The following is a 23,423-nucleotide window of genomic DNA, read 5'->3' on the forward strand; positions in this document are numbered from 1 at the left end:
TTTCTAAGGCCCACTTGACTTCACACTCAAGGGTATCTGGCTCTAGGTGAGTGGTCACACCATCCTGGTTATCTGGGTCATGAAGAACTTTTTGTATAGTTCTTCTGTGTATTCTTGCCACCTCTTTTTAATATCGTCTGCTATTTTTAGGTCCATATCAGTTCTGTTCTTTATTGTGCCCATTTTTGCATGAAATGTTCCCTTGGTATCTCTAATTTTCTTGAAGAGATCTCTGGTCTTCCCCATTCAATTGTTTTCTTCTATTTCTTTGCACTGGTCACTTAGGAAGGCTTTCTTATCTCTCCTTGCTATTCTTTGAAACTCTGCATTCAGATGGATATATCTTTCCTTTTCTCCTTTGCCTTTGGCTTCTCTTCTTTTCTCAGCTATTTGGAAGGCCTCCTCAGACAACCATTCTTCTTCTTGGGGATAGTATTCTTATATAATTGAAACTTAAAGAAGGAGAAACAGGAGAGTACCAACTCCAGTGTAATTCCACCAAGAATAACTCAGAGGCTGGGGGGAAGGGGTTGAGCCTGTGCTTTGGGGCAGGTCTGGGTCTCAGATGTGAGACTCTGGAGGGCACAAGAGTGAGGAAACGGGCCATTTTGAGCAGAAGTGATGATCATCCACCACCAACCCCCAAGAGTACACACCACAGTTTCCCCAGAGACCTCCTCCAGGATATCCAGCCTCCCTCTGGTACTTCTCTTTGGGTGTTTTCCTCACTGAGGTGTCAGCATGTCCTAGGATTTCATTCATTCATCCATTCATTACTCAGCCAGTATTTACTGAGCACCAACTGTGTGCCCCGGTGCTTCATCCATGGAGTCATGGTGCAAGCGCGCAGCTGCGTCAATCCAACCAGCAGGGCTGGGTCAGCACACCAGAGTTTTTCAGGGTTTCTCTCTTTCATTTTCTAAAAACAGATTTTTTTCTCCTTCTGGTCTGTGCTCCAGCCCCCTCTCTCAGTTCCCTTGGGTGGGGAAGAAGTATTTTTGCCTCTTTTTGTTTTCACTTCTCTGGATGATGCCCGGAGTCAGGCTGGACACTGCAGGCAGGACAGGTTCCAGAGTGGCAGTCATCTATGAAGTGGTGTTGTCTATGAAGTCTCCCCAAGCAGTGACTCCTCTTCCTGGGTCCACACCCCACACAGGAGCCTGGCTGGTTTACTCTGAGTGACTCTTCAGCTTTGATCCACCTCTGCTTCTGCACCAGCCCTTTCTCTCCAGTTATGACACTTCCTGGCCTCTGGCTTCAACCTCATAGGCCACGTCTTTTCTGCTCTGGGCCCGGATCTGTTATCTCCCATTTAATTTTTCTGTCATTATTGCCCTCTCCTCATGACACTGATGTGGCCCAAATGGACATGCATATTCATGGGTTCTCACACTCTGGTATGGCCTTAGAGGTTCAGGAAACAGTCTATTTCTTCAAAGGATCAAAGCCAGAGGTAAGTCTGGACTGTGGCCTCCTGATGCCGGAGCCTCCTTGGTGACTTTCTGTATCTCTAGCTCCTGGCCTTGTGTCTGGCACACCATGGGTGCCTGGTTTCAGTTCAGTTCAGTCGCTCAGTCGTGTCCGACTCTTTGCAACCCCATGAATCGCAGCACGCCAGGCCTCCCTGTCCATCACCAACTCCTGGAGTTCACTCAGATTCACGTCCATCGAGTCAGTGATGCCATCCAGCCATCTCATCCTCTGTCGTCCCCTTCTCCTCTTGCCCCCAATCCCTCCCAGCATCAGAGTCTTTTCCAATGAGTCAACTCTTCGCATGAAGTGGCCAAAGTACTGGAGTTTCAGCTTTAGCATCATTCCTTCCAAAGAAATCCCAGGGCTGATCTCCTTCAGAATGGACTGGTTGGATCTCCTTGCAGTCCAAGGGACTCTCAAGAGTCTTCTCCAACACCACAGTTCAAAAGCATCAATTCTTCGGCGCTCAGCCTTCTTTACAGTCCAACTCTCACATCCATACATGACCACAGGAAAAACCATAGCCTTGACTAGACGAACCTTTGTTGGCAAAGTAATGTCTCTGCTTTTGAATATGCTATCTAGGTTGGTCATAACTTTCCTTCCAAGGAGTAAGCGTCTTTTAATTTCATGGCTGCAATCACCATCTGCAGTGATTTTGGAGCCCAGAAAAATAGTCTGACACTGTTTCCACTGTTTCCCTATCTATTTCCCATGAAGTGATGGGACCGGATGCCATGATCTTCATTGGGTGCCTAGTTTACACCTGGGGAAACAGAGTCAAGACCAGTATCTATGTACATGGGTGGCAGACTCAGGGCAAAGAAAAAAATCAATGAAATGTTGTATTAATTGTTGTTGTTCAGTCACTCAGTTGTGTCTGACCCCATGGACTGCAGCACACAGGCCTCCCTATCCTTCACTATCTTCCAGAGTTTCCTCAGACTCATGTCCATTGAGTTGATGATGCCGTCCAACCATCTCATCCTTTGTTCCCGCCTTCTCCTTCTGCCCTCAATCTTTCCCAGCATCAGGGTCCTTTCCAATGAGTTGGCTCTTTGCATCAGGTGGCCAAGTATTGGAGCTTCAGCATCAGCCCTTCCAATGAATGTTCAGGGTTGATTTCCTTTAGGATTGACTGGTTTGATCTCCTTGCTGTCTGAGGAGAAACAGAATCAATAAGATGTATAAATACAGAAAGATTTACTGTAAGGAATCTGTAGGGTTGGCCAGCAGGCTGGAGACTTGGGGTGGAATTACAGTTCAAGTCTGAAGACTGTCTGCTGGCAGAATTTCTTCTTCCTCGAGGAGATCAGTCTTTCTCTATTAAGCTCTTCAGCTGACCAGATGAGTTCTACTCACATAATGGAGGGTTATCTACTTCATGCACAGCCTACTAATTGAAATGGTCATCTCATCTAAAAATACCTTCACAGAAACACTGAGAATCATTTTAAATTTTATTTTTATTTAAATATTATTTAAATTTAATTATTTTTATTTAAATATTATTTAAATTTATTTTTAATTTATTTTTTAAGGTAACATTGATTTATAGCATTATATAAGTTTAATGTGTACAACATTATATTTTCTACTTCTGTGTACAACTGTAGCATGCTCACCACTAGAATGATGTTTGACCAAGCACCTGGGTACCATGACCATGGCCTTGCCAAGTTGACACAGATAATTAACCATCTTGAATATTATTGTTGGGTTTACTGTTTGCTCTTTAGGTAAGAGCCCTAGGGCAGTAAGAATAACATGTGAAGTGGAAAATGTTGTGTTTCATAGACATGATCTCATTTGTTCTCCTTGGGAGGGACTTCCCAGTCTTGCAGAGAATTCTGACATTCCACGTGCGGTCCTAGTCCCCTCGGCACTTCCAGTCGACACTCAATGGCAGCAAGTTTGTAAGCATGCTGACAGCACCCCCTCTCTCATCTTTGCAGCTGATTCTTTTTATTTACTTATTTTGGCAGCACTTCACAGTGTGTGGGATCCTAGTTCCCTGACCAGGGTCGAAGTGCGCCCACCTGCAGTGCCCACCTAAGGTGGAGTCTTAACCAACAGACAGCCAGGGAAGTCCCTGCAGCTAACTCTTGATTCTCTGTGTCAGTCCAGGTATTTTCCTTCCTGCTCTGCTCGTCATGTTTACCCACACACCCCTGCCAATGCCTCAAACTAAAAACCAAGTACACCTGAATGCAAGATGTGGTAGTTAAGTCACTAAGTCATGTCCGACTCTTTGCAATCCCATGGACTGTAGCCCACCAGGCTCCTCTCTCCATGGAATTCTCCAGGCAAGAGTACTGGAGTGGGTTGCCATTCCCTCCTCCAGGTATCTTCCCAAGCCAAAGGCTGAACCTGGGTCTCCTGTATCACAGGGAAATTCTTTACCATCTGAGCCACCAGAGAAGCCTGCAGTAGTTAAAGTGCTCACTGAATAGCCTGTCTGGGCTGGAATCCCAGGCTGGCCGCATGGGCACAGCTTCACAGAGACTATCTGCCTCCGTCGCAAGGACAATAGCACCTTCTACGCAGGAGGAAGTGAGGTGCTGGGCAGGGTTGCACCTGGTACCTAGCTGGCAGTCGACACTCAGTAAGTGTTCGTGCTCATTGTTAAGGGTCATTCTCCCTTCCAGACTTCCACGTTCAAAGGGGAGAATCTCACTAGTGACCCTGACCTAATCTTTCAGGTCCCGTTTCCACCCCTCCTATCCCTCTATATAAAAATGTCATATTTTTAGCAGAGAGCTTTCAGATTTTTTATCCTTATCCCCCACCAGAATCCAAAAATAAGCTTGATGAGAGTATAAATTTGCTTATGGAGAGTAACAGAGAGAATAAACAAATATTGCTTCAGAGAAACAATGTGTGACACCCCTGTGACAGAATGACTGTGAGAATACATACATGTGTATGTCCCAGGTCACTCAGTCATGTCTGACTCTTTGCGACCCTGTGGACTATAGCCTGCCAGGCTCCTCTGTCCATGGGATTCTCCAGGCAAGAATACTGGAGTGGGTTACCATGCCCTCCTCCAGGGGATCTTCCCCATCCAGGACTGAACCCCCATCTCTGCACCTTCTTCATGGCAGGCGGGTTCTTTACCGCTGAGCCACCAGGGAAGCCTGGTGAAGGTATATAAACATACATAAAGAAAAACCATGTAAAGACACGCACACACACATAAAGAAAGAATGTGTGACTCCAAAGGTCAAACAGTGGAGTCCAGCCAGTGTGAATGGGCACTGCTCCTTCTGCCCCACTCACCGCAGCATGGAGTTTTAGGTTTTATGATTTGCTAGTTTGATAAGTGGAAAATGATTTCTTGATGCTTTAATCTGTATTTTTCCTCACTTCCAAAGTTGAATACTTTCTTCATATATTCATTTCCAACTTGTGAATTGCCTGATCATGCCTGTTCATTTTTTTAAAAGACTTTTTTTTTAAGAGCAGTTTTTGGTTCATAGCAAAGTTGAGAGGAAAATACAGAGATTTCCCATATGCCCTCTACACTGACACATGCACAGCTTCCCCCTTATAGACACCCCTCAGCAGAGGGTACACTTGTTACAACTGATAGCCTACATTGACACATGATAATCATTCAAAGTCTGTCATTTATATTTTACTCTTTGTGCTGTTCATTCTATGGGTTTGGATAAATGTATGACATGTATCCATCATTACAGTTTCATGCAGAGTATTTTCACTGTCCTAAAATTCCTCTGTGCTCTGCCTGTTCATCCCTGCCCCCCTGACCTCCAGTAATCTTTTACTGTCTCCATAGCTTTACCTTTTCCAGAATGTCATAATCACCCAAATACATAGCCTTTTCAGATTGGCTTCTTTCACTTAGTAATATGCACTGAAATTAGCTCCATGTCTTTCATGGTTTGATAGCTCATCCCATTTTAGTTTTGAATACTATTCCATTGCCTGGATGGACCACAGTTTATTTATCCATTTGCCTTCTGAAGAACATCTTGGTTGCTTACAAGTTTTGGCAATTATGAACACAGCTGCTGTAAATAGCTGTGTACAGATTTTTTGGGGTGAATATGTTTTCAACTCCTTTGAGTAAATATCAACGAGCATGATAATGGACTGAATGCTAAGAGTATGTTTAACTTTATAAGAAGCTGTCAAACTGCCTTCCAAAGTGGCTGCCCCATTTTGCATTCAGCGATGCAATGACATTCTAGTTGCTCCACATCCTTGTCAGCATTCGGTATTGTCACTGTCCGGGATTTTGGCTATGCTGACAGGTATGTAGTAGCTGCTGCTGCTAAGTCGCTTCAGTCGTGTCCGACTCTGTGTGACCCCATAGACGGCAGCCCACCAGGCTTCCCCGTCCCTGGGATTCTCCAGGCAAGAACACTGGAGTGGGTTGTTATTTCCTTCTTCAGTGCATGGAAGTGAAAAGTGAAAGTGAAGATGCTCAGTCGTGTCTGACTCTAGCGACCCCATGGACTGCAGCCCACCAGGCTCTTCCATCCATGGGATTTTCCAGGCAAGAGTACTGGAGTGGGGTGCCCTTGCCTTCTCCATGCAGTAGCAGTACCACACAATCCACCAGTCACGCTCCTTAGTGTGAGTTGCAACAACCTGGCGTGACTTAACTGTTTAACACGCAGAGCCAATTCTTGCATCATCTTATACTCATGGAAACTTATTTACTGCAGCTCTCTTTCTAAATCTACCTCACATATACATTTTATGTATTGCCTAAGTGATATATACCACTGCACACTGTTAAAGATAACCAAGTAAAGATATCCGTTTGCTTAATCATTCCCAAATGTAAAGAGATTTCAGTTGTTTCACCCCTTTAACATCATGATGTATGCAGCTGTCCTCTTCCATCTCAGCAGAGATGTCTTTTTGTTTTTCAAATGTATCTGTTTTTTTGTGTGCATGTCTGCTTGTGCACAGCCAGGCTTCTATTTGCTCACTTTTCTGCGTGTTTTTCTACGTTATTGTCTGAAAGAGGATTTGTTGGATCAAGCAACACGGTCAGTTTTATGACTGTTATTAACTAGATTAAAAAAAAGAATGGGGCAATTTTTCCTGTCCCTTGGTAAACTTTTACTAAATAATATTTGTTGGTGAATTACTCATTTCTTTTAGAAGAAATCCCCACCCAGAACCTTCTGAGGTGAGGTCCAGGGTGAGTATTCAGGTCAGCCTTCCTGTTATGTGGACACACCAGTCCTGGGGTCTCCCAGATCTCCAGACCCACCAAACAGGAGTCTCATTTGAATTACATGAAAGGCCAGAGACTCTGCAGGGAAAAGTCCTACATAGACTGAGGTGAAAAGATTAATTTCTAATCACCTTTCTTTTCTGTGGCATAGCCCCATTTCCCCTGCCCCCAATCTAGTCATTTTCACATCCTGGTGACACAGAGGTGACCCCAGCTTCATCTATAGGTACCTCTCATACAGATAGATAATTCCATTATAAGTTTAGACCCTGATCAGTTGTAAAAGGGATTTAGTAGCTAATTATGTTTGTCACCAGCAAAGTCCATTAACAATAACCAGGAAATAAAAATAGAATCTGAGTGATGAAATAAAGCCTGACCTTGTTTCTGTGCTGAGTCTAGTTCCCGGGCTCCCAGGGCACTGTGTGCAGAAGCCTGGAGCTGGACACCTCAGACTGGGGTTCCTGGCACAAAATGGTGGTGACGACCCCTCAGCTCAGGGACCTGTGCAGAAGCTCCGCCCCCAACTCTGAGTTGCCATGGCGGGCCCTGTGCAAAGATGCTGCATCCAGCACTGCCATCTGGAGCAAGGGCAGCAGCTGTGAGATGCCTGAGAGAACCCCGCCCCTTCCCCCAAAGCAGCCCAGCCCTGCTGTTGGCAGAGCGGGTGTTCTGGAGCATGACCTCCCATCTCTCCATGTTTTGATTGAAGAGTCAAGCTTTCCTTTGCTTCTGAACTGAACCTGGCTTCAGTTCTACTGGCTCCAAGGACACTGGGCAGGACCCTCACGGGGGACAGGAGGGCAAGTGAGCTGCTGAGTCAATGCTAGAGAGCCGTGAGTAGAGCACGTGCAAGCCCAGGCAGAGACCTCTCGGGGAGGTGGCTGCTGAGCACATCTCTGGAGGTTAATGGGTTCTGCCAGCAGGCAGAGAAGAGGCTGGTTTTGGCGCAGCGTTATCACAAGATACGCTTAAGAGTTAAATTGCATCTTGTAAGTGCCACCGAGGACTTCACAGCAGTGAAAAGCATAAATTCAAATTAGCCCAATGACCTTTTGGTTTACAAAGATTTCACAGGAAACTTTTGCCTATTCCATCTTTTAAAAATTTGATAAGCCCTCAGTTACATACCATTGGATTTTTATCTCTGCTTAAGTTACATCAGAACCTCTTCGCATTTGCAGAGAATTCCAGAGGAGTCAGGCTGGGCCCTTCTGACCGTCATCCTAAAGTATGATAAACACATTCCTAGGGAACATTATACCTTTAACAAGTGGAGACCTACCCTGGACAGACACTCCCCAAATGCGTCTGGGAGCAGCCACTGTCTCTCCTGCCTGGGAGGGCCTGGTGCATCACTTTGGGGTGATCCCTGGGACCAGGGTTTCCTTGAGGCCAGTTCTTAAGCTCCCAAGGATGACTTGGCCCAGGAGAGGGTATAAATCCATGATGGTGGTCCACAAAGTGTTGGCACTTTGTCAAGAGCTCGCCTGGTCAGAATGAGACATGAGTGAGGAGATTTTAATGGGGTGAGTGTGGGGAGAATAAAACAGATGGGTGATTCTCAGGGGGAAAGCCCGGATCAGAAACTGCTAGGGAGGAACTAAGAAACCACACAAGCATGGCAGACACGGAGGCCAGCGCAGAAGCGAGAGGAATGGGAGGAATGAAAGAAAAACAGGGCATCGGATGAGAAATTCTGCCAGCCCACTTGTCTGGGGTGGTCCTGCCCTTAGGGACCTATTGCAGTGTTAATGGAAACGCCTCCCACCCTGGTTTAGCTAACTTTCAGGAAGTGAGAACTGGGTTGGTTGACTTTGGGGAAGTGAGAAGCAAGGCCAAAGGGAAGCAGTAGGACATGGAGATTCAAGTTGTTCTGCCAGGGATGTGAGGTGGCCTTGCCAGAGCTGCTTGACCATGGTCGCTCTGCGGCTGTGTGGCACTTGTCCTCTGCTCAGGGATCTGAAGACAGGAGGCCCAGTGCCCAGTGCCCAGTGCTGGGAAACTCTGGGCAGGCCTCTTTTCATCCTGTCCTTGCTTTAGATACTAAGCCAAGGACAGGTATCGATACAATAATCTCCATGCTGAATAAGACCTATATTTCATCCATGGCTACTTTTTAAACAATTTAGTCCTGATTTATGTGAATGGGTGATCCTCCAAGCCTGCCCAAGCCAGGGGAAGCTACTGCCCTGGAGGATTCACTGCCAACGGTCAGGGCTTTTATTTGAGAGAAGGGCACTATTTTGACTCTGGCCTTTTAGAATTTCTCTCTGGAGGTCGTGATTGGACGTTCCCACAGCATGGGGTCACCTGGGTGGTGGGTAGCTTCAACGTGGCATCAATAGGAGCAAAACCCAGATAATCAAGGTGGGGCGGTGGTTCACTGGAGAACTGCAAGGTCAGGACAGAGGCCTGAGAGTTTGGTTAGGGGATAAAGTTTAAAGAAAGTTGTTTCCAATCTGAAATGCCACACCTAACTCAAGTACCAATGTCTAAAAGGCTGACATTTCTGTAGTGGATGAGGTGTGCGCTCCACCGTGGAGACAAGCCCGCAGACCCCCAAGCCCGCCTCCGAAGGATGCAAAAAGTCCACCGAGCCGCCTGTTTCTAGCCGGGGCTCTGAGGCCGGGGGTCTGACCCCAGGCCGCAGCATTTTCTGTACCCTGCATAGCAGCTTCCTGCCTACAATGCGCTTCCCCTTTCAGACGCGGACCAGCCTGCTTTGGGGGTAGGAATAGGCCTTTGCCTCTAGAATCACTTCCGATGACATATGGAAAAGCGAACGTGGGGCTGAGACTGGCAAGCGACCTGGGTGTGCACTGAAGCACCCTCCCCACCGCACGAGGAACAGCGGGAGAGGCGGGCTGCATGATCAGACCCTCCTTCCGTCCGACTGCCTCTGTCCAGTGCGCTTAGGCTTCAAAGTGCTCCCAGCAGATCCCGGGTGGACAACATCCCCTTTACCGAGGGGGATGCAGTGTCCAGTCGTGGGCCCCCGCCTCCGCGGGCCGGACCGGTCCTGCCTTCACCCCGTGGCCTGGGAGCGGGAGGCCGGGGGTAGGGTGAGCTCTGCTGAGCCGGGTCCGAGGCCGGGCTGGCCGGAAGGAGGAGGCCCGGTGCCAGGACGCCAGTGGCACGCGGGCGGGGGCCCGGGGGCTGACGACGTCAGGGGCGGTCCTGGGAGCCGGCCGGCGAGGTTCCCCGCACCCCCGGGAGGAGCCGGCGGCGGCCACGTGACCCTCGGCGCGGCCAGAGGCCCAGAAATAGCAGCTGCCGTGGATCCGCCCGCGGGCGGCGCAAGGGGAGGCGGGGACCGCAGGAGCCGGCTGGCGGGGCGCGGAGCGTGGCGGCCCCGGAGGATGCGGAGCCCCTGCCTGGCCCGGCCCCGAGCTCATGATGGCCATCCGAGAGCTCAAAGTGTGTCTTCTCGGGGTGAGTCCTGCGCCCCTGGGGCCGCGGGGCCCCCCCGCCACTCTCAGCGATCTCTTAGTCACCCTCCTCCCTGCGCCCTCCTCGTCCCCGCTTCCCCGCGCCCCCTTTTCTTCAACTTCCCCGCCCCGCCCCCTAACCAGCCCCCCGGCCCCGACGTCTGTGCGCCCCCCGTGTCCCCTGCGCGCACCCCTCTGGCCGGCCAGCTCTCTGTCCCGGCCCCGCCGGTCCCGTCCGAGCCTCTCTCGGGTGCTTCCTGGCTCGTCCCCTCGCCGCGCCGCGTTCCCGGAGCCCTCGTCCTCTCGGGCCGCGCCGGGCCGGGGACCCCTGCGCGGTGACACCAGGCCAGGACCCCGCCTCCGTGGGCTTTCTCCTTCGCCTTTAATAATTTCCTTCCGGCGGAAACTTTAAGTTACTCAGCCAAGGCGCGGAATCCTTTTGCCTCCTGGGGGCAATTAGTTTATTTACTTTTTTAAAAAAGAAAACAGAGCTCAACTCGGGGTGAAAAAATGCGCGAGGGGACGACCTGGCGGGAACGTAGAGGGAGAACGCACCGTAGAAAACTTTTCGTGCGGCGGATCAGGGCAGGACGACAGAGTCCTCCCCTGTCCCCACTTCCCCTCCCGAAGTGGGTCCTTCTGAGCCCAAAGAAACGTGGAAGAAGCCGGAAACAAAGACAGACACAAACTCCCCAGTGGTGCGGACCTGCCCCCGGGGAGTGCTTAGGGAATTCAGCTGGCGTTTTGGATCGCTCGCTCTTGGGTACCCACACCACATTCCGGAATTGCTTCTTTGGGAAGAGCTGGTTTTCAGCCCTGGTTTTAGCAGCTTTTGGCACAGACGGCTAGTGTTCAGCCCTTGGCAGTTCTGGTCTCCCAAGAAAACAGTTTCCGAAAAAAGCAGCAAAGGTTGGACCGGTTCTGTTTATATCAAAGCAGTGCTAACTGGTCTGTCAAGAGGGTTGTGCAGAAGCAGATAAAGAAGGAATGGTTCTAGCTTAGGGCCGGATTGCCCCACACCCTGAGGCTGGGAAAGATTAAGGGCAGGAGGAGAAGGGGGCAACAGAGGATGAGATGGTTGGATGGCATCACTGACTCAATGGATATGAGTTTGAGCAAATTCCAGATGGTGAAGGACAGGGAAGCCTGGCGTACCGCAGTCCATGGGTCACAAAGAGTGGGACACGACTGAGTGACTGAACAGCAACAACAAGGGGCTGTCTGGACTCCCTGGAGGCCCTCCTGGAACCTGGGGAGGTCTGGCCTCACTGTCCTTTGCTAAAGCCCTGTTTACACTAGGTTGTCCGGTTGGCCTTGGTCTCCTGATTCATCCAGGGGCGTCAGGCAGAGGCCCTCCCTCCTCTGTGCCTGCCCCCATGTTGGGCCATGGCCTGGATCTGGTGGATGCTGTCCTGGCCTCCCTCTGTTGACCTTTGTCACAGTTGCAGGGGTAGGTGTCACCGCCAGGCTCTCTAACATAAGCCAGATACAAATTCCAGGAATCGCGTGTTTTCCTCCTGAGGAGTCATTTCAGCCTCCAGAAAGCGCTTCAAAGACTCAGAAGGTCGGGTCCCCGGGAAGCAAGAGGCAACTTTGACGTGTGTTATGTGTGTCAAGATTGGCCTTGTGAATAAATAAAGTCAGAAATGATATGCTTGTCCCAGCACATGAATTATGTTCAATTTTTCTGCTTATAGATAAGTCTGTTTCCTTCTACAATCAGGTAGAAGAGCTCTGATCCAAAGCAGTAAGCCTGGGTTCTTATGCTGTCCTGCTCACTGGCTGTGCAGTTCTGGAAAAGTATCTTGATCACGGTGTCTGTGAAATGGACGTAATAACATCTTCCCGTTTAAGGCAGAGGACTAGAGCAGACGATCTCCTAAGATACACAGTGCCATTTCTTGCTACCCTGTGACTCCAGGATGATAATTAGCAAGGCTGGGAGATGAGAAAGCTGGGGGAAGCCCTTGCACTTCTTTTTGCCTTATCTCTAAGGATGGAATGCACTTGTTCAGTGACTTCCTGGAGACAATGCCTCTCCTTGTGTGCTGGTCCTTTGCAGAGTCCCAGAGGTAGGAGGCTGGGCTTGAAAGAAAAGAACAGCCCCACAGCAGTTCAGGAAGATAAATCTGAGCAGATGAAGACTTTGAAGTTTCAATCCCATCACCCTGTATCTGTGGTCTTCTTTTTTTGAGGGGCTCTAGGTTTTGTTCTTGTTCAGATCAGAAGCCATTTCTTTGAAATCTCGGAAAGGGCCATCGCTCTTAATATCACACCAAATAATGTGTCTTAAGTCCCCCGGTTTGGCTGGTCCCATCCTGTGTGTGTGATAGCTAGGTTCTCAGCTGCTCCTGAAGCAGGGCGATGCTCTGGGTGAGATAGCACTGTTGGTGATGGTGGTTTAGTCGCTAAGTCATGTCTGGCTCTTTTGTGACCCCATGGACTGTAGCCCACCAGGCTTCTCTGTCCATGGGATTGTGTAGGCAAGAATACTGGAGTGGGTTGCCATTTCCTCCTCCAGGGGATCTTCCCTACCCAGGGATTGAACCCAAGTCTCCTGAATTGTAGGCAGATTCTTTTATCACTGAGCCACTAGGGAAGCCCTGAGATCGCACTGGGTGTGGCCAAAGCCAATCTAACTGCTGGTTTGCTCTCTTGGCAGATCCACAGGAGAGAGAATCCTGTGGATCCGCCCCTGGAAAAGAGATTCGGTGCCAAGCTCACAGTCCTCTCAGAATTTTAACGGGAGCCCTGGTTCCTCTGTTCTTTGTATGGGAGGCCTGTCTTTTGTGGATGAAGTGTTGCATATAGTCAACACTCAGCTTCCTATTTCAGCCACTTCCACACCTTCCTGAAATCTCAGGCCCTTGCAGCCACGCCTGCTGCCAGCATCACTGTCTGTCAGCCCAGTTGAGCAGGTGATGGGAGCGGGACCGTTTAGCCTTGCTGGCTCACCCGAGAGGCTGAGGGGCTGGTCCTTTAGTGCCTGGTGATCATCCCTGGCACTCGGTGATCACTGGGAGACCTGCTTCCCATTTAAGGCCGTGGTTGTGCTCAGCTCGGGTGGTGCAGGCGTACCCCCCTCTGAGCTAAAGGTCCCCACGTGGATGAAGATTCCTGACCCGAGGGTAACTTGCAGCAGGTGGCAGCAGGGTGTGCCAGGTGGCATGCACCTGTGCTTTTCAAAGCCCTGCTGTTAGGCCCTGGGGTTCAGAACCCTGATCTCACTTCTCTCAGTGCGTGCTCCCTTGTGGAACCACAGCCATCTGTGGAGCATTCCCCAGATGCTTTGTGCTCGTGGAAAAATGAAGGACCGAGAGCGTGGGGTTTATTTAGGCTACCTGTTACAAATTCTTGGCTCTTGTTTCCATGGGAGGACTTGGTCATACATATTTCTCCCATGCCTTCGTGAGTGCCCTTCCCTGGGATTACCCCGGATGCCTTGGGATCGAGCTGGGCAGCAGACTGTCCGAGTTGGACTCTTAGGACCCATGAATCTCACTCTTGCCAATTAAAGTGCCAATCTTCCCGCTTTGTGAATCTCAGTTAGTATTATGAAACACATAGCTAAAAAACAACTCCATTAAAAACAGCAAAGTATGTTTAAAAAAAAAAAGTAACAAAAACAATATTGAGGCAGCAGCTGTTCCAACCCCAAAAGTGGAAAGCGTCCCAGTTTGCGTTTTTAACACACATCACCACGTGGCAAAAAGCAGGAGGAGGGAGAGAGAGAGAAAGAGAAGGGGAAGGAGGGGTAGGGCCAGGGGAGGGGGAGAGGCGCTTTCTTTTCTTTTATTATTTCCTCTGGGTGTGTGCACTTAAAAACTGCTTCCGAATGGAATCCCAAAGAGATTTATATCTGGATTTTGGTTGTCTTGACGACAGTTTAGAGATTTCTGCCACTTCTTCCGCAGGCATCAGGGGCCTGGTTAGGCCTCTCCTCTGGCCTCTGTTCAAAGAGCAGGCAAGTCCCTGGGATTCGCTGTGACATCTGGGCGGTGAGGACTTCACCAGAGAGGGCTGAGGGGTCCCCGGGGGCACCAGGACCTACGAGGCTGCTCACAAGAAGCAGATCAGCCTGACCTGTGGACCCTGGCCTGGCTGCTCTGGGTCAGGGTGAGCACCCCTTACTGACAGTATTCTGTAAGGTGATGTGAACGTGTGGGGTCCTCTCGGAAAGAACACATGCATAGCATGGGGAGGAGCCACCCAGGCAACCATCAGCGTTGTCTAAGTCTGAGGTTCTGTTGGTGGTGCTGGTGCTAAGCTGTTCAGTCATGTCTGACTCTTTGCGAACCCCATGGACTGTAGCCTGACAGGCTCCTCTGTCCATGGAATTCTCCAGGCAAGAATACTGGAGTGGGTTGCCATTCCCTTCTTCAGGGGATCTTCCAGACCAGGGATCAAACCCGGGTCTCCGGCATTACCGGCAGATTCTTTACCATCTGAGCCGCCAGGGAAACCTACACGTTAAGGCACCAGGACGTGAGGAGATTTGAGCTCAGGCGTTAGAAAAGGTCTTCAAGTTCACTTGTGTCCAACAGGTTAGACTAATGTCTAACTTACTGTACTTCCTTTTGTCTGAGTTTGTATAATTTGTCACATGTATTAGAAATTGGAATAGGCTTTCCTTCCCTCGGGCTTCCCTGGTGGCTCAGCTGGTTAAGAATCCGTCTACAGTGCCAGAGACCTGGGTTTGATCCCTGGGTTGGGAAGATCCCCTGGAGAAAGGAACAGCTACCTACTCCAGTATTCTGGCCTGGAGAATTCCATGGACTATATTGTCCATGGGGTCTCAGAGAGTCAGACACAACTGAGCGACTTTTACTCATTTTCCTTCCCTCAGTTATCCACTGATTATCAACAGCTTCTCTCGTGCCGGGAGCTGAGGGTGGCAGCAGGTAGACAGCACAACCACGAAAGTTGCTCAGTTGTGTCCGACCCTTTGAGACCCCATGGACTGTATAGTCAGGGATTGCGTGTTACATTTGGTTCTCAGCTCTTTCATCTGAGACAGTCCCTCTCTTTTTTTACCACCATGACATTGGCACCTCTGAAGCATCCAGGCCAATGGTCATGTACAAAGCCCTGGGATCTCAATGTTTCTGTTTTGTTTCCTCGTTGCTTCTTCTGGGTTCAGATGGGAAGACTGTGTAGGTGGTGTTGAATGGTCTTAGTTTTTTCTGTATAATGTGGGGAACATCTTTCTCTTTTAGCTCTATGGCTCTCACTCAGTGAACACTCCTGGCCTCTCTGACTGTGCAGTGGTGTGTCTGAACAGAACAAAGGGCCTTGCCCTTGTGGGTCTGGCGCTCTAGCAGGGACTGAAGCCTGAAACCTACTGGGGGTGAGTGAGAAGCCGAGCTCACCCGCCCACCCACCCCGTTCTCCTCTCGGGGCTCCGGGCCCGGTCTTTTTCCATGAGCAATGACCACCTCTTAACAGACCAGATGATTTATTTTCCCCACTTGAGTGCTAAAGCTGCTGAGAGTCGCGGGTGTCCTGAGGAGTTTGTTGGCAGAAATACAGAAAAGTGGGATTTAACATCAGGGGCCCCTGGAGAGCTTTTCCCCGCAGAACCACCAGGAGTCTTTTCTGATCAGTTTCCTTGCTTCTGAGGCCCAGCCTTCTCCCGTTCTCTGGAGGTCACTACTGCGCCTTCTGCTTACTCCAGATCTAACCCAGAATGCAGCCTGGGCCACTTTCAGTCTCCATGGAGGCATCTGGATGACTCGGGCTGGTAGAATCCAGGGGAGGTCACGTCCCTCCTACTTTCTTTCCTTTGAGCAAGATCTGGGGAGCTGGATCCCTTTGTATCAACAGTCTGTGTTTTTCTAGAAGAAACAGACACCTGAGTTTTCCAGAATAACTTCCTTTCTGCTCTCGTGGAGTCGGTAGTCTAATGAGGACATGCAAATGAGATGCCTGGTCCTGAAAAGTACCTCTTCACCAGCCAGCCCTGGAAGGGGAGGAGAAAGAAGGGTGGGGGAGGGGATGGGGAGGAGAAGATAAGAGGAAAGAAGTATGAGTGAGGGAGTAAGAGGATGCAGACCTAGGCTTGCATGCGCGCACGCACGCGCACACACACACACACACACACACACACACAGTGTCACATAACATTTGCCCTCTGTTGGCAAGAGAAGAGAGCAAAGCCTTTCTTGTTCTCCTTCCTCCCTTTCTTATCAAATAATTGGCCAGGGCATTTACATTTATAGCGAGCTTAATTAAGAAAGTCTTTCTTTGTGTGTTTTTGAAGAACATCTCATAGCATCAAAGCTTAATACTTCACAGACCCCTTTCATTTTAGGAGCTAAGATACTTTCTAAACTTTTTCATAACAAACTTCTGAAAAGCTACTTTTTTTTTTTATTGTCTGAGTTCGTCTTCATTGAATTTTGAATCTGATGATGAGGTTGGGGAGGGATTAGGGGTGAGATGGCAGAGACGGGGTCCTCACCAGGATGACGCCTTCAACCTTGTCTCTTTATTAGGACATGGAACTGTACTGCCTCGCCCGGGTCTTGTTGCCTCTGGTGCGATGGAAATTCCGGGGCTGTGAAGACAGCATCCTGCCTGCCCTCCTTCATCTCACGGACACCTCCTGGTGGTTCTTCTCTCCCTGTCTTTTATGTTCAGATGACACCTTCATTTTATGATCAGCATCCAGCCCACTGTCCGCCCCCTGGTTTTCTCTGTGCTTTTCAGCCCCACAGGCTTCCATTGTTGTGTTTCCTTATTCTCTTCTCTTGGGTGAATCTCAGTCTGTCCTTTAAAGAGACACCAGGGCTGGGCTCTTAGAGGAAAATGTTTCTGACTCTGCTTTCCAACCCTCTGAGCAGGGAGGTGTGCTGAGTCCCAGCGAGGGAACTTTCCTTCCGCTGCCAGTATAGACCAGAAACCCAGCCAGCTCACCCTGTGGGGAGTAACACAGGCATTTCATGAGGCTTCTTGTTTTAGTTTTTAAAAAGGGATCTGTAAAAGTAAACGGGGATTTCACTAATGGGAAGAGTGCTGTGGGGATGAAAAGAGACCCTCACGGGTGTGTGCGTGTAGGCAGGTATGAGGACTTGCCACAGAGCTGGGGTGCTGAGGGAAGCTCTGTCCCTGGGTTTCCAGCCCAACAGGGTCCTTGGGCTGATAGAACTGGAAGGGGGAGGTGAAGTAACAGCACCAGGTGACCCCTGGGGTGTCACATGACGTCATGTCACATGACGCTCAATTGCCAGGTAAGGGAGTGGAGCTTGTAGGGCCTTAAAAGGGCCCCAGAAGCACAGACCAGAGAATATTTTTTTAAAGAAAGACATCACTTTAAAAAGATGGAGTGTATTATTTCTAGATCTCCATCTCAGGTTAGGTTAATCTTGGTAAGATAACTAGTAGAATCTTTTTTCAATAAGAGTAGAAAGATTTTTGAAACTCTTGCTAAAGTTATAATTTATGATTTGAACATGTTGCTGCTATTGATGTGAATTGCATGATTGTGCATTTTACTCCTGTCAGCTCTGTGCTTCCAGTTTGTTAATGATAATTATTGTGTCACAACTAACCACGTGCACACCCTTAGTCTTGCTTGTGAGCAGTGTAGTTACAGATGCTCTGCTGGTGTCTTCTCTGTATGTCCTTGACTTCTTCCTTATTAAAATTATCCATGGATAGAAGAAAAACAGTAATTATAAACTTACAAGCACCATAATAATTTTCAGTTGCCCTCAGCCCTGATCACAACAGCGACATCAGTAACATTTGAGGAAGATTGAACACAGGCCTGGAATTGAAGCCAAAACTTACTCTGTTCTTTCTCAGGCAAGAAAGTGCTTTGAGAGAGTAGCGTTGAAATAAACACATTACCCTGTGTAAAATAGCTAGCTAACGGGAAGTTGTTGTATAACACAGGGAGCTCAGCCTGGTGCTCTGTGACAACCTAGAAGGGTGGGATGGGGTGGGAGGTAGGAGGGAGGTTCAAGAGGGAGGGGACACGTGTAAACCTGTGGCTGACTCATGTTGTATGGCAGAAATGAACACAACATTGTAAAGCAATTGTCCTCCAATTCAAAATAAATTTAAAAATTAAAAAAAAAAAAAAAAAAAGAAAAAGAAAGCACTTCAGAATGCCTTGGATGAAGAGGGATGTCTTGAAATTACTCTAGTTTATGAGTATTTCTGTAACCAGGACAGCTGACATGTACCAAGGGTAACTCATGCCAGACACTGTGCTGAGTGTTTTGGCTTTCCGTTGCTTTGTGACAGACCGCCCCAAACTTAGTGCTTAAAACAACAATTTATTGTTCCTCCTCACTGACTGCTCTGGGGGCTGACTGGGCTCAGACGGGCAGTCCTTGCTCAGATGGTGGCCAGGGCTGGAACTGAAGCTGTAGTGGCTTGGGCTGGGCTGGCTGCACCCGCGGGGTGACCAGACATCTGTCTTCACGTGGCTTCTGCACGCCGTCACGTGGGCTTCCTCACAGTGTGGAGTCTCGGGGCAGTCAGACTGCCTCCACGGTGGCTGGCCGTCTCCAGAGCAGGAGTTGTCTTGTGAACTCAAGTTTTCATACATGACATATAGTGAGTCCAAACGAACTGAAACGTCAGAGTTTGCAGCAGAGAAGGGTATTGCAGAACGAGCAAGGGGAACGAACAGCTCACGCTCAGAAAGTCTCAACTCCTCAGTGGTCTGGGGGGAAGAGTTTTATAGGAAAATCTGGGGTAAGGGCAGGAAGCAGGTTGTGTTCCAGGAATCTTGTGCTCAGCCTGAAGTTAGAATCCTCCACCTGGGTGACAGGATTTTGAGCATGACCTTGCTAGCATGTGAAGTGAGCAGCAGTTTGAACATTCTCTGGCAATGCTTTGGCCACCTGATGCGAAGAGCCAACTCATTGGAAAAGACCCTGATGCTGGGAAAGATAGAAGGACATCAAAGCCTGGCGTGTTGTGGTCCATAGGGTCGCAAAGAGTTGGACACAACTGAGCAACTGAAAAACAACAACAGCCTGGTTAAGGGCCTTAGTTCCTGCAGAAGAGCGCAGAGATATTTGCTGTGCGTCCCTTGAGGAGGAACCAGGACCCTGCCCAAGCTGCACTATGATTTCCTGGGTGCTTTCCCTTTGTTTCTGCATCTCCTCCCTTCCACAATTAGAAACTGCTTGAGTCTGCCCTTTGGAACTTGGGGAAGGTCTAGGAGGCCGAAGCCTTTTTCCTACAAACAAGAAACGGGGGACAAAGAAAGGCTTTTGTGCCCACGAGGGCCCCACAGGGTCCTGCTCGGTCTCTGTTCCATGAGCTTTGGGTGGATGCTAACAGGCTCCTTGCTCATAGATCACAGAATGTCATTTCTGTCACATTTCACTGATCGAGTCAGACGGCCAGCCCAGAAGCAAAGGGAGAATTAGACTCCATCTCTTTTTCAGTCTGTTGGACTGCACGAGCATTTCACCCACATCTTGCATTAAAGGAAACTGAAGCTCGGGGCCAGGTAACAGCACAAAGACCCCCAGCTGATAATAATAATAATAAGTGAGCTTTCAAGGATTACAACCAGCTCTGCATGACCCTGGAACCAGCGACACAGCCTTTGCTGGGCTGCAGACTTTCTCAGTCACAAATTACTAGTTCAGATTGGCATGTGGCACAGTAGCATGGGGTCACAAAAAGAAAGAAATAAAATAATTCATCAAATTGAACCAGGTTTGAAGTACTTCCCTGGATAAGAAAGTGAAAGTGTTAGTTATTCAGTTGGGTCCGACTCTGGGCGACCCCATGGAGTGAGTATCCTCCCTGAAAGAAAAGGCAAATAGCCTCAGTGTCAGGGTTCTGGCCAGGGTTGGGGAGGTGAGATGATCGGCCTGAATTAGCCGTGAAGACGTGAAGCGGTGTCTGCAAGGAGGCCGGGACACATGCAGGACACACCGTGCTTGGGACAGTGACGCCGGCCCACCCTGGGTTCACTTAGCGCCTCGCAGCGGCAAACGACTGAATGCAGAGTTGTTCCATTCAGTCTTTGGTCAGCCCTGTGTGGCAGCCCCTGCCTGTGTTTTGTGGTATGAGATGAGCTTTGGTAGGTCCCAGGCATCCCGGACGTCACAGGGCTGTGTGTGCAGAGGGACCTTGGGCTCAGCTTTATCCGTTGCCCTTTTCCCAGTTTGTTTTCAGGAAGCCCTGGATTCCAGGCCTTTTTTTCCTTCACTCCCTCAGGGGATACGTGTTGAGTGCTATAATTGTTTCAGAAAGAGTTGGTTCGCAAACTGTGATCAACCTGCTGGATGGTGGAGCTGTAGGCATTAGGAGTTTCTAGGGCTACAGTTCAACTGTCTTCACAGCTAGATGGGCCTCCTGCCAGCTGAACACAGTGGACTCTGGGTCACCCTCAGGTCGGCAACGTGGCTTGCTCTCGCTTTGTCACGTCCTAGCTCGATTCCCCTGGGAGACCACATAGCTACTGGGGTCCAGATTCCCGCTTTGTAAAATGCTGGCAGTTTGCACAGACAACCCCTCTGACCCGGCCTGGCGTGTCATGTTGAAAAGTTCTCTTACCTCTGCTTCCAAAAACCATTTTACACCCTGATAATCTTGAGGCTTAAGAGAGTCTAAGTAGATTCTTTGCACAAGAGGATCTCCAATTAAGTTTTATTTAATCTGCTTAGCCATGGGATCTGGCAAGGCATAGGTGATAAGTAATAGCTTTTGATTTACTGTGTGATATTGTAGAACTTCATTCTTTTCATGAATTTGACCCAATTTGTAACATACTCTTTAATTAAAAAAAAAATAAATTTGACATTAACACTGAATAAGTTTAAGGTGCAAGCTCAGTCGCTCTGTTGAGTCCAACCCTTTGCGACCCCATGGACTGTAGTCCACCAGGCTCCTCTGTCCATGGGATTTTCCAGGCAAGAATACTAGAGTGGGTTGCCATTTCCTCTTCCAGGGAATCTTCCTGACCCAGGGATTGAACCTGAGTCTTCTGCGTCTCCTGCCTTAGCAGGCAAATTCTTTACCACTGAGTTTAAGGTTAGGTGTGTGTACACTTATGTGTTATAATATGATTGCTGATGTAGTCATATTTGTCACATTGCATAATTGTAGTACAATTTTTGTCTATATTCATCATACTGTGCCCTAAATCTCAATGGCTTATTCACTACTTGTTACAACTTTGTGCCCTTAACAATAGCAGTCTTACCCCTTCCCCCTGGCTGAAGCCCCATCCCCTGGTTACCACCATTTTACTGTCTGTTTCTTATAGGTTTAACTTTTTCAGATTTAACATATAAGTGGTAGCACCCAGTACTGGTCTTTCTCTGACTTATCTCACATAGCATCATGTGTTCAAGGTCCATCCATGTGGTCACAGATGAGAGGATGTCTTCCTTCCTCAAGGCTGAATAATACTCTCTTTTCTGTTTGTACTACATCCTTTTCATCCATTCATTCTTTGATGGGCATTTGGATTGTTTCCATATCTGGGCTCTTGTGAATAATATTGTGGTTAACATGGGGTACAGATATTTCGTTGAAATCCTGTGTTCATTTCCTTCGGATATAAGCCCAGAAATGGAATTACTAGATCATATGTTAAATCTATTTTTAATTTTTTGAGGAACCTCAATATTATTTCCCATAGTGTTAGACCAATTTACATTCCCACCACAGAGCACAAGGGTTCCCTTTTCACTACATTTTCACTACAACCTGTTGTCTCTTATCTTTTTGGTCATGGCCATTCTAACAGGTGTAAGGTGATATCTCATGGTGATGTAACATATTCTTTACATTTTTGTACTAAAGTGTAAGGTTCTTGCAAAAAAGCTCATAGATCTTATAGTGCACAATGGATTTTGACAAATTAAACTGACCTATGTAAATGTCCAGATCTAAGAGTAGAATATTCCTGGGAATTCCCTGGAGGCCTAATGGCTAGGATTCTGTGCTTCCATTGCCAGGAACCCAGGTTCAATCCATGATCAGGGAACTAAGGCCTCACAAGCTATGAGGCATAGCCAAAAAAAAAAAAATTAAAACCAAAATATTCCCAGTAAGTGTTTATGAATGATTTTCTGCACCTTTACCAACACTGAATATCATCAAAACTTTTTATCTTTGCTGATATTATCGATAAAAGTTGATAACTTGTTCTAATTTGATTTCTTTAATTATGGATGACTTTGAGCATCTTTTTATGTTTATTGACTAGCTCTATTTCTTGTTACCTACACATTCACATCATTTACCTAATTTTTATTGGGTTATTTTTCTCATTGACTTTTGAGACGCTTTGTATATTAAGAAACCAAACCCTTTGTCATTTGTATTGCACAAGCCTTTCTTCAATTTGTTGCTCTCTAGTTTACTTTTTTTTTTACTGAATTAAAAATCGTATTAATATTTTAAACTCTTTGTTTAGTCAAATATATCAGTATTTTCCTTTATAGTTTTGGTGTTTATGTCTTGCTTAGAAAGTGCTTCCATATTCTAATATTGTAAAATTTTAACCTATATTTTAATTTTTCTTTTGTTCATTCATAGTGTTTTACATTTTTTTAATTAAAAAATATTTTTTTATCATGTGAAATTTATTTTGGTACAAAGAGTCAGGTTGGGATTCACATTTTTTCTTCTTTACTCCAAATGTCTAGGTAGTTGTTTTAATGCTGTTTGTTGATTAATTCATCATTAGTCACTTGTCTGATATGTTATTTTTTGTCATAAATGAAGTCCCTGTATGTATTTGGGTCTGTTTATGGACTCTGTATTGTTCTACTAAAAAATGCACTGATTTCTGAATCTATCAGATACAGGAAAATTTAGAAATCGTGTGAAGGAACCTGCTTTCGGGTACTGAATGGTGCATGGGTCTTGGACATCCAGGGCTGTAAGTACGATCTAGGTGATTGGTTTGCTCACGGAACGAATATTAATATTAATGAGCACAAGCTTTCCTAGGTGCTGAATGTATTGCGAGTTTTGTTCATCTGTGCCAATGTTCATCTTACCGAGAATGATAATCTGGGACATTGCATATATGGAATTCATTCAGTGGTTAGTGGAAGATGCTTTAATGAGTGAAAAATTTGAGAGGAGCTAAAAGGAAAGAGTGATGTAGTAAGCTGAGCCTTAGCTGGGTGGTACCCAGCTCTGAAGTGTGATGGCTTCTGTGTTTCGACCAGTTTTAGAAAAATACGTAGGCGAAATGATGAGTTAACAGTTTCCACCATCTACAGCACTGGGATATTTTCCATGCTGTGTTTCTTTATTTTTCCCCCTTCAGTATGAGTGGGATTACTTCTACTGGAGTTGGTCCAGAAAGT

At 47.7% G+C, this 23,423-nt stretch overlaps 1 protein-coding gene across 1 annotated transcript in view; it reads left to right on the plus strand.

The window, feature by feature from the left end:
- The first annotated feature begins 9,934 nt into the window (after positions 1 to 9,934).
- The window catches only part of RAB31 (RAB31, member RAS oncogene family), an 83,255-nt gene continuing 69,766 nt past the window's right edge, over positions 9,935 to 23,423 (plus strand). Inside the window, exon 1 of the mRNA XM_070361846.1 lies at positions 9,935 to 10,123. Within this exon, the coding sequence (XP_070217947.1) occupies positions 10,085 to 10,123 (39 nt within the window). The 5' untranslated portion in view covers positions 9,935 to 10,084. The remainder of the gene's footprint in view (positions 10,124 to 23,423) is intronic.

Source organism: Bos mutus, chromosome 24 (genome assembly GCF_027580195.1).
Source record: "Bos mutus isolate GX-2022 chromosome 24, NWIPB_WYAK_1.1, whole genome shotgun sequence".
In the NCBI taxonomy this organism is placed as follows: domain Eukaryota; kingdom Metazoa; phylum Chordata; class Mammalia; order Artiodactyla; family Bovidae; genus Bos; species Bos mutus.